This window comes from Protopterus annectens, chromosome 7.part0 (genome assembly GCF_019279795.1).
Source record: "Protopterus annectens isolate FY-2018-M chromosome 7.part0, PAN1.0, whole genome shotgun sequence".
Lineage (NCBI taxonomy): Eukaryota > Metazoa > Chordata > Ceratodontiformes > Protopteridae > Protopterus > Protopterus annectens.
This window is the reverse complement of record NC_056739.1, coordinates 970,891,237-970,905,641: the sequence shown is the minus strand read 5'-3', so window position 1 is coordinate 970,905,641 and position 14,405 is coordinate 970,891,237. Positions and strand designations below refer to the sequence as shown.

The following is a 14,405-nucleotide window of genomic DNA, read 5'->3' as shown; positions in this document are numbered from 1 at the left end:
ACTTTCCTATCACTCCCTTTTTCTTTTCTTTTTTTATTTTTAGTGCGTGTTTGCACGTACTTCAGTGACACACCTTGCAAACCCACACAAACCTGCTTAAATCTGCCTTAATCATCTTATGTGTTTCTCACAGTGTTAGGCACATCTAACCTTAAAATTAATGGCATTGTATTCCAATACCAAGGCTTGTTGATATTCATTATAAGTACCCTTATTATTACTATCATATTTTTCATCATAATTATCATTAGCAACCCCTTTATAGGTCTGAATTTATTTTCTCTACCTTTCTCTACCTCCATCCTAATATTTTTTACCAAATTGTTAGGGTATCCTTTATCCATAAGCATTTTCTCAAGAAAATTACATTCATTAATAAAATCTGAATCCAAGCTAGTCATTCGACAACCTCTAACAAATTGTCCTTTTACTATATTCCTTTTACAATGCAAAGGATGTGCACTATTGTAGTGGAGAAAGGAATTACAAAAGGTTGTCTTTCTATAAATTCTAGTTTCAAGCTTTTTATTAATCTTATATATTTCCACGTCCAAATATTGTAAGGTCTCAGTTGAAATCTTATAGGTAAATTTAAGAAAATCAGTGGAACTACTGATATATTCCATAAATTCAATAAACTTGTCGTAGCCTCCTGTCCAAAATATGACAATGTCATCCAAAAATCTACGATATAAGGCCCAACAAGTACTAAATTTAGAATGTAGAATAAATTTCTCCTCCCACTGTGCCAATACTAAATTCGCAAAAGTGGGGGCACAAGCTGCACCCATAGACACCCCTTGTATTTGTTGAAAATATTCTCCATTAAAAACCAAGAAATTATATTTAAGGACCATCTCCATAAGTCCCATAATTGCTACCTTTTCATTATGAGTCAATTTATTATCATGAAAAACTATATCCTCAAACATTTGAAGGCCTATCTCACAGGGTATACATGTATAAAGGTCAATTATATCAATAATAACAAATATTACATTCTCAGTGTATAATTCGGGGGTAATATTTCTTAATAAATCCCATGAATCTTTAAGTATAACTTTATTATTCACCCAGATGTGTTTAGTCTTTGAATCTACATATTTAGCTAATGGTAATGTTTTGGATCCATCCGCCTACACTATAGGTCTGAGTGGGGCGTCCTCCACATTTTTATGTATTTTGGGGATACCAAAAATAATACGGATTCTAGGTTTCACCACATTCAAAAAATTATAGGTTTTGTTATCTATAACATCTTCATATAACATATCCTTTAATAGCATATCTATTTTATGATATGCCAAGTTAACTTCATTCCTTGAAACACAAACGTATTTCACTTCATCCCTAAGTATTTGGTTCATTTTCCCCTCATAAATTATGTTCTCCATAATAACACCCACCCTCCCTTATCTGGTTTCATGATTCTAACTTGAGAATTATTTTTCAACTTATTCAAGGTCTCATTCGCCTCCTTACTAAGGTTACTTTTATATTTCATTTTCTGTTATGTATTTCTCACTTCTTTCTCTAAAATAATTTCTAAATTCCTTAACTGAGGATGCAGCGGGGGATTATAAATAGTTCTACGAACCAAATCCTGATTATCATGAATAATATTTAGTGTCTTATTCTTAGAGAACAAAATTTCCAAGTTTACCTTCCTTAAAAAAAGCTTAATGTCAAGCAATGTCCTTGTGAAATCCCCCTTAATATAAGGAATATATTTCAATCCGTTACTTAGCAGACTAAAATGTTCCTTAGTCAAGGTAATATCACTAAAGTTATAAATAGAAAAATCATTATAACTATTCTTATAACCTAAAACTACTATTTCTTCATTTATTGTGTTTGGGGGTGGGGTATTTATATCTAGAATCTTCCCCTCCCCCTTCCCCCCCTTCTGAAAATTTCCATTCCTAAATCGTTGCTGATTCGCATATCCTTCTTCTCTATTTAAAGGTGGGAATTCATAATTATAATCATAACCATTCCATCCATTAAGCATCTCTTCATTATTGTTACTATTGTCCTGCCCTTTGGTTTTATTTCCATAAGTATCCCACTTCATATAAGGTCGTTTGGGGTAACAAACTTTATTCTGATAATCCTGCAAATCCCTCTTAAGTTTGTTCATTTTCCTATTAATTAAATCATTACATTTTACATCAATATCATCTCCGACTTTAAAATACTTTTCCCTTTCTTCCTTTATCCCATGAATCAGCTCTTCCTTAATAAAGGTATCTAACTCGTCTATTTCTCCTTTCAAAATATCCTGTTTTCTAACATTCTCCTTAATAATAAGTTTTAAAATATCAATACCACATTTGTTAAAAACTTCCAATAATTTGTTATGAAACACAGAGCCAGCCTGAACATTATTAGGGTATTTCCAAATTCTTAGCCCTTTCGGGACTACATTCCTATTAATACATTCTAAAAGATAAGCATTTTCAATACTCAACAATCTATATTTAAACATTAGTTTAGATATTTTATCCAGCTTGACAGAATAGGAATCCCCATTAGGGGGCCCAATAGGACCTCCCTTATCAAATTGAAAACAATAATTCACTTTCAGCCATTCACATGTTTCTTTATGCATAGTAACTGGAACAGTACTTGAAGGTGCCTGATTGCGTATCGGCACTTTAATTATATTAATAGCTTCAGTCATGCTAGCGTTTTCAGTCTCAATATTATCTGCTTCTGAACCAAAAATCCTCGGTGTGGCCGCTGGGTTGAAAGTAAAACCATTTGGTTCAATCAAATCACCAGAACCAACGTCCTCGCAAATAAATTCCCTTTTCCTTTTCTGTTTCGGTACAACAAACCCTTCGGTTCCACTTCCTCTCGCATTCAAACCATCCAAGCGACTTTCCACCAAGGAATGGCAGAGCGGTATAAGTAAATCAATCAGTTCGGTGAGTTGGCCAATCAGTTTAGTGATTGACCCACCTCTTCCTGTCCTTGTTGCTCACCGGAGAAGCTCCTCCATAGCCCGTTCCACTAAACAAACCAAGTCCAATACTGTGAAAAAGCACTCCCAAATCACTGATAAGTCCAAAACAGCGCAAAGGGCTATAAGAATAAAGCGAACAGCTGTTCTTAAAAAATTCAGTTTTATTGCGAAACACAATAACACAAACTTCATAATAAAGAAATATAGTCATTTAACCCTGGAATTTTAGCTGCTTTCAGGGTTATTTGCCACCATAGCTCTTTATATTCTATTTGTTCCTCCCAAGGGCCACCTCTAATGTCGCTCCTAATTTGTTCCAATACAAAGAAGAAGAATTTATAACCTTCACATTCTCTAGAATGCTTATACAATGCATTTGTATCTTTTGCTTTGGATATCTCATATATGTGCTCATATATTCTTCTTCTTAACATTCTCTCCGTTTTACCCACATAGAATGAATTACATTTTTGACATATTGCAAGATATATTAATCCTTTTGTATCACAACAATAATACCCCTTACTTCTTATCCACCTATTTCTACTTTCCAAATAAATTTCACCTTTATTAATAATGTATTGACATTGATTACATTTCCCACATTTATACGTTCCTATTTTCCTTCTTCCCTCTAAAGAATGTGTATTTTCATGATAATTAATACCCACTCCATTATTTTTGCTCTCCAAAATTTTTCTCATACTATAGGAATTCTTATAAACTACCTTCGGCACTAATTTTGTTACTTCAGCCACATCAGTAAGGGAAATAAATCTTCCCCCTTCTCTCTGAAAAATTTCCCTAACCTTAAAATTAATGGCATTGTATTCCAATACCAAGGCTTGTTGATATTCATTATAAGTACCCCTATTATTACTATCATATTTTTCATCATAATTATCATTAGCAACCCCCTTTATAGGTCTGAATTTATTTTCTCTACCTTTCTCTACCTCCATCCTAATATTTTTTACCAAATTGTTAGGGTATCCTTTATCCATAAACATTTTCTCAAGAAAATTATATTCATTAATAAAATCTGAATCCAAGCTAGTCATTCGACAACCTCTAACAAATTGTCCTTTTACTATATTCCTTTTAAAATGCAAATGATGTGCACTATTGTAGTGGAGAAAGGAATTACAAAAGGTTGTCTTTCTATAAATTCTAGTTTCAAGCTTTTTATTAATCATATATATTTCCATGTCCAAATATTGTAAGATCTCAGTTGAAATCTTATAGGTAAATTTAAGAAAATCAGTGAAACTACTGATATATTCCATAAATTCAATAAACTTGTCGTGGCCTCCTGCCAAGAAGATAAGGATAAGAAGTAATTATTGTTGTGATACAAAAGGATTAATATATCTTGCAATATGTCAAAAATGTAATTCATTCTATGTGGGTAAAATGGAGAGAATGTTAAGAAGAAGACTATATGAGCACATATATGAGATATCCAAAGCAAAAGATACAAATGCATTGTATAAGCATTCTAGAGAATGTGAAGGTTATAAATTCTTCTTCTTTGTATTGGAGCAAATTAGGAGAGACATTAGAGGTGGCCCTTGGGAGGAACAAATAGAATATAAAGAGCTATGGTGGCAAATAACCCTGGAAGCAGCTAAAATACCAGGGTTAAATGACTATATTTCTTTATTATGAAGTTTGTGTTATGTGTTCGCAATAAAACTGATTTTTTTAAGAACAGCTGTTCATTTAACAAACTGAGCTACTGAGTCACTGATGATTGACTGATACTTGCTTAGAGCTCATCTGGAAACAAAACAAGACCTGGTAATAGTTATACATTTTTATATTAGCCTGCATTGAGACACACCTGCATGCATTTTTTGCATGACAGAGATACTAGGTTAACTATACATTACTACATTGAATGCAGGTGCACAAATATTGGTTATGGTTGGAAATATCTGTGAAGTGCACACACCATATCAGATTATTGGGTTGGCTATCTCACCTGCATACATTTGCGGACAGTATATACGCAGTCTACAGCTAGTACACTGTTATATTTGCCTGCAGCACTGTACTTCAGAGCCTGAATGCATATAGCTGAAATGCAATAGTTAACACAAGACAATCCTGATATACACAATATACTATGGGTGTTCTTGCTATAGCTTCATGTGTTATTGCAGAATAGGTATTATACTTCATTTGTTATAACACAGCTATGACTCTACAATTATTGCACAGCACTCTATATGAAAATATATACTGTGGTGGTGGTGCTGCGGTAGTGTTGTTGCCTCACAGTAAGACGTCCTGTTTGATTCTCAGCTAGACCGTCTTCTGTGTGGAGACATGCGTGAATGGGCGTACCTTTGTTGAAGGTTGTGTGTCAGGGCCGGCAACTCGGCACGTAAAAATCTACTGCCAATCATTAGCGGATTGGAGTTCCACTGTGGCGACCTCTAACCGGGAAAAGCCGAAAGACACAACAACAACTCTATATGAAATATACCTTAAGACAGAGACTGGTAATGTTTTGTGTTGTCCTTCAAGAACAGTTGTCATGTTTGATTTCATGCAGAACAGCCCTACTTACACACAAATTGCACAAAACAGCTTTATTACTGGTACCTTCATGTAGTTACTGCTATAGTTTCACATTTGTATTACGCAGCACTAGGTCTACAGCAGGTGTGGCAGTACAGCTATAATTCCAGTTGCAACTGAAACTTTATTTAATTTATGTTATCAAGGTTAATGCTTTACTCTTCCCTACTTATTACAGTACATTTGACAGTGATCACTTATTGCAGTCAGGTGCACAAACACATTCATTGCAATACAGTTAAAACTGTATATACTTACTGGCAGTTAATGCTTTACTCTTTCCTGCTTATCTGATTATAGATTGCAAGTTACATCCCTACTCACCTCACTCACGGTGCAGCCTGGCCAGGTGCCCACCATACACTGCCACATTGCAAGCTCTCTCCTCTGCAGCTGTTGGGAGAGAAGCACACCATTATGCATATCTGTCTATCAAACATTCAGATTAGGTATTGTTAAAACAGAACTTACTAACTTGAGGTGCATTCCCAGTCAGAGCTTCCCGGACCCAGGTGTCAGAAGATCCCCCTTCCAACACTTCAGGTCATTATAGTGGTGATGGACCTGCTCATCTGTGTGCAGGATACATTGTAGCACTGGCGAGATTGCATGCCAGCTGGTTCCAAGCCTTGCATTATGAGCCCTAGAACTGCCTCTGCAGCAGCTGGTCATCATGGTTTTTCACTAGGAGTCCAACCATGATCCTGGACTCAGAATGCCTCACCACTGCACCCAGAAGCGTGCACCCTCTCCAACACCTGCCCTAGTTCCTGCACAGTTCAAACTCCAACTGTTCATGCTGTATTACCACCTGTTGAGCTTAATATAGCCTGTTTTCTGGACTTTTAATGCCACTGGGCAATTTTTAAAAATGTGGCATGCGGCAACATCACAAACCAGCTGAGCTCAGTTCAGCAGTGCTTAAACTGGCAATGCTTAGCAGTGCTCGGCATCACTTATCAGTGTGCAAACCAGCTAAGCGGAGCTGCACGGTGCCAAGCAGTGCTAAAACGGATCTTGTTTAAGCAGTGATTGGCATGGCTTAGCAGGGCTGAGTGGAGTTTAACTGAGCGCAGCATATCAGGATTTAAAAATAAGTGGCATCATTTGTATTTGGAAAATAAATGCATAATAACCCATCTGTGTATTCAAACCCTGATTCTACTGCACATAAGGCTGTCACTCTAACCATTTGGCTACATGGATGTGTAGAATACTGCTATACTTTTAGATATACCTCTCAGCCTCGTTTAAGCACTGCTGAGCACCATGGCATGCTGTGCAAACCCACTCAGCTATGCTTAAACTTGACCTTTGCATTCGTAATTAAATGCATCCGGTTTCTATTTTAAGATGTCTTGCACGTGTAGGTTGCTACGTGCCGCACAATCTTCAAAATATAAAACAATAAAAAAATAACTTTCACTGCATTGCTATAATGCACTTTGAGAGTGCAGGGGTGTGTTACTCATCTGTAGACACAGTTAATAACACACTCCCTAACACACTGATTCAATAACCGTGTTACATGGCTCTCCCTCAGCAGTGCACCATCATTAATATGCATGGCACGCTACCAAGGGGGACCTGCGTACATGGACATGGTACTTTCTGTGTAGGCTCTACACAGATTTTTATTAAATCTGGGGGCATGTCTTATAGTAAGAAAGACAATTTCAAAAATATAGAATGGAGGAAAAAAGATATATAATAAGCAAAGGTTTATCACAATGAATATTTACACATATAGATTCTAAAATATTTGATTTTTAATTGATTGTTTTATCATGCTGTTTTGCATTTTTTTTCTATGTGACAATATTTAAATACAATACTTTGTTCTTAACATTGGTAAGACTTGTTTACTGGATGGTTGTTTCAACCCTAGTTGTGTTTTTTTATAAAAGCTAAGCCATTACCACCTATTGTTTTTTTTCTTATCAGGCTGGAAACATTTTTCATAAGGACTAAGGTGGTACACATTGCTTCCATATCTATCTCTGTGAGAAGGATAGCAAGTACCACTATAACTGCCCTGTCCAGAAGAATTGTCTATGATTGGTAATGGGTACATACATGGTGTAGTTATCATAGGGTTAACACTAGTCTGATCCTGCAAGTCTAGGTTTCTACCACTTCTCTTTCTCATGTTGTGAGTAGCAATACCTGCCAGGCTGCAGGGGCAGGACACCATCCCAGCAGCATCTTTATAGGTCCCATTCCTGTGGCAGTACAACATCCCTGTCATAGCCAGTCTGTAGTGTCATACACCAGGCCAGTGCAGTGGTCTCAGATCATGGTCACATAGTGACACCCCCCCCCCCGGTCAGGATCACATACTGCCATCCCATCTTTGTTACTGGAGGACATTGCCTACAACACAAATTTTATAATACCACAAGAACCCTGTATCAACTTGCCATAACATGTCCTGTACCACCTAGGTTGTGATATGGGCCCACTGGCACCTGTGCATATGATGATGGCTGTGAGTCACTCCACCTTCCTCCTATGTGAATTATGTTGAGATGTCTGATGCACATTATAAAGTGACCTTCCACTGCCTAGCATTGCCTTCAGCTAACAATACATGCCTTATGTTTATTCTATGTGGCACTCTGCTGCCACTGTGTGCTCATCGTGAGCCTACAAAGATGGACTTGACACTGCAGCTTCACTTGTACTGCCATGTACTGTGCCCAAAATCACCTGAGGGATGTGAAGTGGTTCCTGCATAATGTGTTTCAGCTACCCTAGCAATTGATTGGCATCTTGTGATAGTACCCCTTTTTACTTTGTGCCTGGGACAGCTGCTTATTATAACTCCTAGAACTTTACTGTGAGTTACAGTTTCGTCGACAGTATTATTTGCTGACTTTATGGTAAAAATTGCTTTTGGGTTTGGCAACTTTTTGAGGTAAAAAGCATTAATTTAATTTAATTTTCTTTGGGTTGAATAGGAGATATGATTCTTTGATCCAGGTTTCTGCAGAGGAGAAATATTTCTGTGTAATATCTTGGAGCTTATTTATTCTTGAGGCAGCACATATTAATGTTTTAATGTTGAGTTGCCTGCATACTGAACTAAACTAGCACGGTGAGTGGAGGTGCGGAGGTCATTAATAAATATATTAAATTGGAGAGGACCCAGGGTAGAGCCCTGAGGGACACCTCTAGTAACTGTTTGAAAGTATTGTTGCCATTTAATGGGTTGTTGCCTTCCAGAGAGGTAACTAAGAAACCACAACAAAGCATACTGTGAAAGTCCAATTGAAGAGAGTCAAATGAGCAGTTACTGGTGTGAGACAGTATCAGATGCCTTTGACAAGTCTAAGAAGATGGTGGACACAAGCAGACCATTGTTTATATGTTGGTTTATTATATTAATAAAGTGTAGTACAGTGGTAGTGGTACTGTGCTGGGGCCTAAAGCCATGTTGTGTTTCTGAGAGCAGGTTATTTGTGGTTGGTTATTGCATCAGCTGCATATGGATGGATTTATCTAATGTTTTGAAGAAGGGGGACAGAATCGCTATTGGTTTGTAGTTATTAAACTTTGTAGATGTGCTGCCTTTGTGCAGTAGTATGATGTAGGATTTCTTCCACAGTGATTGGACATATCTTTCTATTTGTTGTATTTGTTGCTCAGAGTACGATCATCTCATATATCTAAAATCACATCCAACAAAACCAGGTTCACAGAGCCTCAGTGATAGGCTTTAAGAAGGGTCTTCGAGGGGGGGTGGTCCTGCTCTCATCACTCCTTGAAGTCAGCAAATTGGCTCTCAATGGCTTGTGGTCCATGAATAAATTGCAATCTAGTTACAAGATACAGTGCACGCCAATCCTTACTCTTTTATCATCCATCCAGATACTGTCATTGTCCATCGGTTTTCCAGTACTGTTAAAGTAATGTTTGTAAAAGATCCCATCATCCTACAACCCCATCTCTACTATCAGTGCATCTCTAGCCCTAGTCAGCATTGCTTGCAAGTGTCTCCCAGGCCAGCTCTATCTGACTACCTAACCTGTATCAGCTCCTGCCACAAGGCTGTCCTTATCTTCTCTCAGTATTACTCATTTCTAGAAAAGAATTAAGACAATATGAAAACCCCTTAGGACAGGCAGCATTCAAAAAGTATGAATTAATGTACAGAGGACATCTGGTAAAAACATAAGTGTACCCTACTTATTTTTTATTTTTTATTTTTATTTTACATTTGTTGACCGGGCTAGTCCAACTGGATCATTGTCCATTTTCAGTGGAGGCCCGGGGAGAAAAGCTCCACAGATTAAAGCATGTTTATAGAAATACATGTAAAAAAAACACTTGTGATATAGGCAAAGAGCAATAATACAAGGAAATTAGTTAGGTCAGGTGATGCTATTCTAATAACAAATAGATAATACTAACTATGTAATACAAATTATGTAATTAAATACATGAAAATAAAAATAATAATGTTTTTTTTTTTTTTTTTTTTTTTTTAGTAACAGTAGAATCATAATGTTATTTATGATTTGAGAGAGAGATTTAGAGTGTTAAATAAAATGCAAATATAGTTGAAAGATGAAAGTAGGACACTTATGGTGTGGAATCTGAAAGCCTTGAGAAAAAATTCTTGTTGTGATGTATTTTTTTCCATCACTAAGACAAGCTGCTCATGATATCCTTATAGAGTAATTCACAAACATAAAATAACTTACAAACAGCTTTGAGCTGGCACTAACTATACTTCAAAACTAAAATGTCTTCCAGCTCTTCTCTGCCACATGGAGGTACAATAATACGACTAAACAAAGTTGTTTTTTTATTTTGCCCCGGTTGAATTGTCACAGGTCCCAAAATGATTAACTGCCTCATGAAAAGTCAGTACATTGACACTGTCTGTCACACATGGGACTTACATTTTAATTAACAAACTTACCATTGCAAGACTTGTGACAGTTAAGCTGAACAAGAATGAACACTAATTTCCTCTCTTCTCAACTAAAGCAGCCAATTAAAACAAAACTTTTCCCAGCTATTCACTATTATTGTTTCTATTTGTCTTTATGTACACGCATATATTATATATATATATATATATATATATATATAGTATATATGTTTCATTTAAACTTCTATTTCCTAAGACAACTTTCAGATGTATAGCCATGTAGCAAAATAACTATTTTACATCAAAAAATCAAAAATCAAATCAAAATAAATAAATATAGTAATTAAAAAATACAAAAGCAGCTTAATAGATAGCCCATTTTATAAGCACAGTGATGTCCTCCATGGTGAGATATTGAAACTTCCATGGGTGGGAAGACCCTGCACTTGTAGCACCAGCCCTCAAGCACACCTAGGTTTTCAGTTACTTCTCTGTAAAGTCCACCATGTTGGGCATTATTAACTGCATGTCTTCTATGTCTTCTCTTCAGCCCTTATGAGTGTATCCCAAGCTCAAACAACAGTCACCAGCTGATGCATACTCAACATCTGTTATTCTGCTCTAGTCAATGCTAGCTATACAACTGGTATATCTTCTCTCTCTGCATCAGTCATCTGTCAGCGTCTTTTGGTCCCTATGAGTGTACAATCCAGACACTGTATGTGTCACCCTACCCTTTAAGTATTATTGCATTTCAGTTTTCCACCAAGGGGAAAATTAGATTTTCTAAATATTGAAAATGTTATACTTAATTTGGTAGACTAGAGAGCAAGACTGGTTGTAAGAGTCTTTTCATATAAAACTGCAGCTTGACAGTTATTCCAATGAATAATATGCCATGCAAGCATTTTTGATAATAAAAATGCCTTGAGAATTAACTAAGACTATACAATGTTAAGCATTCCCAAAGAAATTGCTATGTTAATTTGCAGCAATATAAACATTTATGTTAATGTAAACATTTCAAAAATTGGCAGGAATATATCACTTGTTGGTTATGTGGTGGAGCCAAAATATATCCCAACATTCAATATGGGGCAGCAAAGAGAATTATTCCTGGATATGACAGAAATACGAGCACACAGACACATGCGCGCACGTGCGTGTGCCCACACACACACACACACACACACACACACACACACACACACACACACACACACACACACACGGGCAATTTTGGAGGGTCATCAGTTCATTAATTATCATATGTTTGGTGGATGGGGAATAACCACAGATCCCAACAAAAACCCACACAGCCTTAATAAAATATGACTGATCTAGAAACTAAAAGGTAAGTGAGGCTAAACATTTCTGTCACTTTAAAAAAATGAAATTCAACAGTCCAGCACTGGTGCTAAGTTTTAAAATGAGATTATGTAAACTGCAAAAGCAAATAGTTTTAAAAATCCCATTCCTGTTTTTTTTTCAGAATGCTGTGCCTCCCTCACCTTTGCAGAGAGCTACATTCCCTGCTTCTACTTTAATATTACAATCACCTCAAAAGTCATGCAACCACAGGGCAGAACACAAAACCCTGGAAATGAAGAAATGTCATTTTAGCACTAAAACCACTACATGTTTTTCGTTATTTTAAAAAAAGACACTAAACTATTACATGGTTTTAATTATTCACCACTGGGGCTATATCTGTTTAGGCTGCTTTACAGATTCATAAATTCATAAACTGTTACTAGGCTAATGACCTAAGAGGCCTTTCTAAGCTTAGCCAAGTTTTCTCAAAAGAATAATGATCTCCTGCATCCAAATAGGACATTGAGGACCAGGCATTTATAAGCTACCTATGTCCATAAAGGACATGGGTTCCAGGCCCAGTGTAAACTTCCTGTTCTCCATCCACTTATCTAGGTTGTGCTTAAACTGGGTAATAGATGAACTCAGCTTCACATGGATGGGAAGTCTGTTCCATAGGAAGGGCAGTCTCTGGAACACATGTCTGTCTCTCCAGCGTGTTCTGTTCACGTCACAGACAAAATTCAGGTCCCTAGACTTTGTATTTCTGGTACTTTTTGACTTATGAATATGTAGGAGATTCGTAAGTGTGGGGTTTGCGGATGCCTTTTAATTCAGGCGTAGATCACCCTGCAGCAATCTATAAGAGAATGAGTAGAGGGAAAGGGCTTTAAGGCACTATGCATAAGGCAGGATTGTTATGCCTTCTACCCTTTTTGTAATGAACCTCTGAGTTCACTATAGTTGATGCATATGCCAGGTCAGGTACATACCAAAGGGAGCATTGTACTCTATGATTGGTCTGATAAGGGTGGGATACAGTGAGATATGATCTATTTCCACCTAGATGCCATGCCCTTACTTATCCATTGTGCAATATAAAAGGATTTCCTCACCACTGTGGCCACATGGTGGTCAAAGGTAAGGCTAATGTCTATGTGAGTACCCAAATCCCTGACCGATGCGTCAACTCTTAAGAGTGCATTCTCAACATGGTAATTAGTCGGGATGGTTGATTTCCCAAAGGGTACAATTATACTTTTCTTAGCATTGACTTTAAAACCATGGCTTTGTCACCATTTATTAGTCAGAGAGAGACCTTCTGGAAGAAAAAAATTGGTGCGATGGTGATGTTGCCTTAACATTTCCTGAACTACATTCAATAGGGAATGACTGGCAAACAACAACAGGTTAATAGTTATAGTATGCAGCCCTAGACACCATTAAGGAGTCTAGCCCAAATGTCCAATTGCTCCAAAGCACTGCCTGGTTAAGTGACTTGCTCAGTGTCACACAGTAGGTAAATGAAGTTGGAAAGATTCAAACCCTGCATCCTTGCCACAGGAAGCAGCTTATTAACAAGTCTGAGCTTTAGTATTCTGTGCTAACTGCATTATAAGCATTAGCTGAATAAACACACTCAGGGTGACTGCTGAGATTAGACCCCTCTAACTATCTAGATACAGAAACTGGAGAACATAGTACTTAACATTAGCACCACAGTAGAAGTAAGCAATAATACCAGAGATCTCTCTCTCACACACACACACACACACACACACACACACACACACATACACACACACACACACACACACACACATATATTTACATACACATCTACAGAATAAAAAAAAAATCATAAGAAAAAAAATCCAGTGTAATAATTCTGCGTCCTTTTAGTGAAAATCATTAGAGCCTCACATTTATTCCTAGTGCATCTAAATGTGACATTTGCACTTTTCCAGGGCTTTGTGTTTTTATGTGAAGGTTATACCCCAATGCAGGAAAATATGCACTCCCTCACTATCTCTTCATAATATTATCAGCTCCAGAGTCACACAACCACTGAGGAAAACAAAAAACTTACAATAAATGAGAAACAAAATGTTAGCAATAATACAATTTTCACTTTTTTGTTATCATAGTGTAAGGTTACATGGATTCAGGTAATTCAGAAGTAATAAATCCAAAGCTTGACTTTTACCCTTAATGATTTATCTGAAAATTACAAATTCTACCAGAGAGAACAAAAATGTGAATAAAAATAAGGCACATTCTGCAAAATCACAGTAAGTTGATAATTATGAGTCAGGATACACAAAGATTAGCACAGCTTTCATTCCCCACATGCCCTTCTACAATCTAAAGAAGGAGAAGGGTGAAAAGTACATTCATTAGGAATTTGTTTTACATAAATTATAAACTGTTTCTATGGGATAGCCACATATCATATGTTAATAACTGGTCCATAACCAGTTAATAACTGTAATACCTTTACACGTATTTCTAACAAATGAACAGTTTTAATTAAAAATAAACTACATATTTCTTCACACTAGCTACATGATATACCAGAATGACTCCAACATAATTATAATGTACCAGCTACCTACAATAAATAACACTTTGGGCAGGATTCATGATGGCTTGCAGAGT

The 14,405-nt window shown here is 36.7% G+C and overlaps 1 protein-coding gene across 1 annotated transcript in view; it reads left to right on the top strand.

Moving 5' to 3' along the window:
- Positions 1–2,681: 2,681 nt before the first annotated feature.
- LOC122806119 (olfactomedin-like) overlaps positions 2,682–14,405 on the top strand; it is a 140,588-nt gene continuing 128,864 nt past the window's right edge. Inside the window, exon 1 of the mRNA XM_044076356.1 lies at positions 2,682–2,930. Coding sequence (XP_043932291.1) covers positions 2,682–2,930 — 249 coding nt within the window. The remainder of the gene's footprint in view (positions 2,931–14,405) is intronic.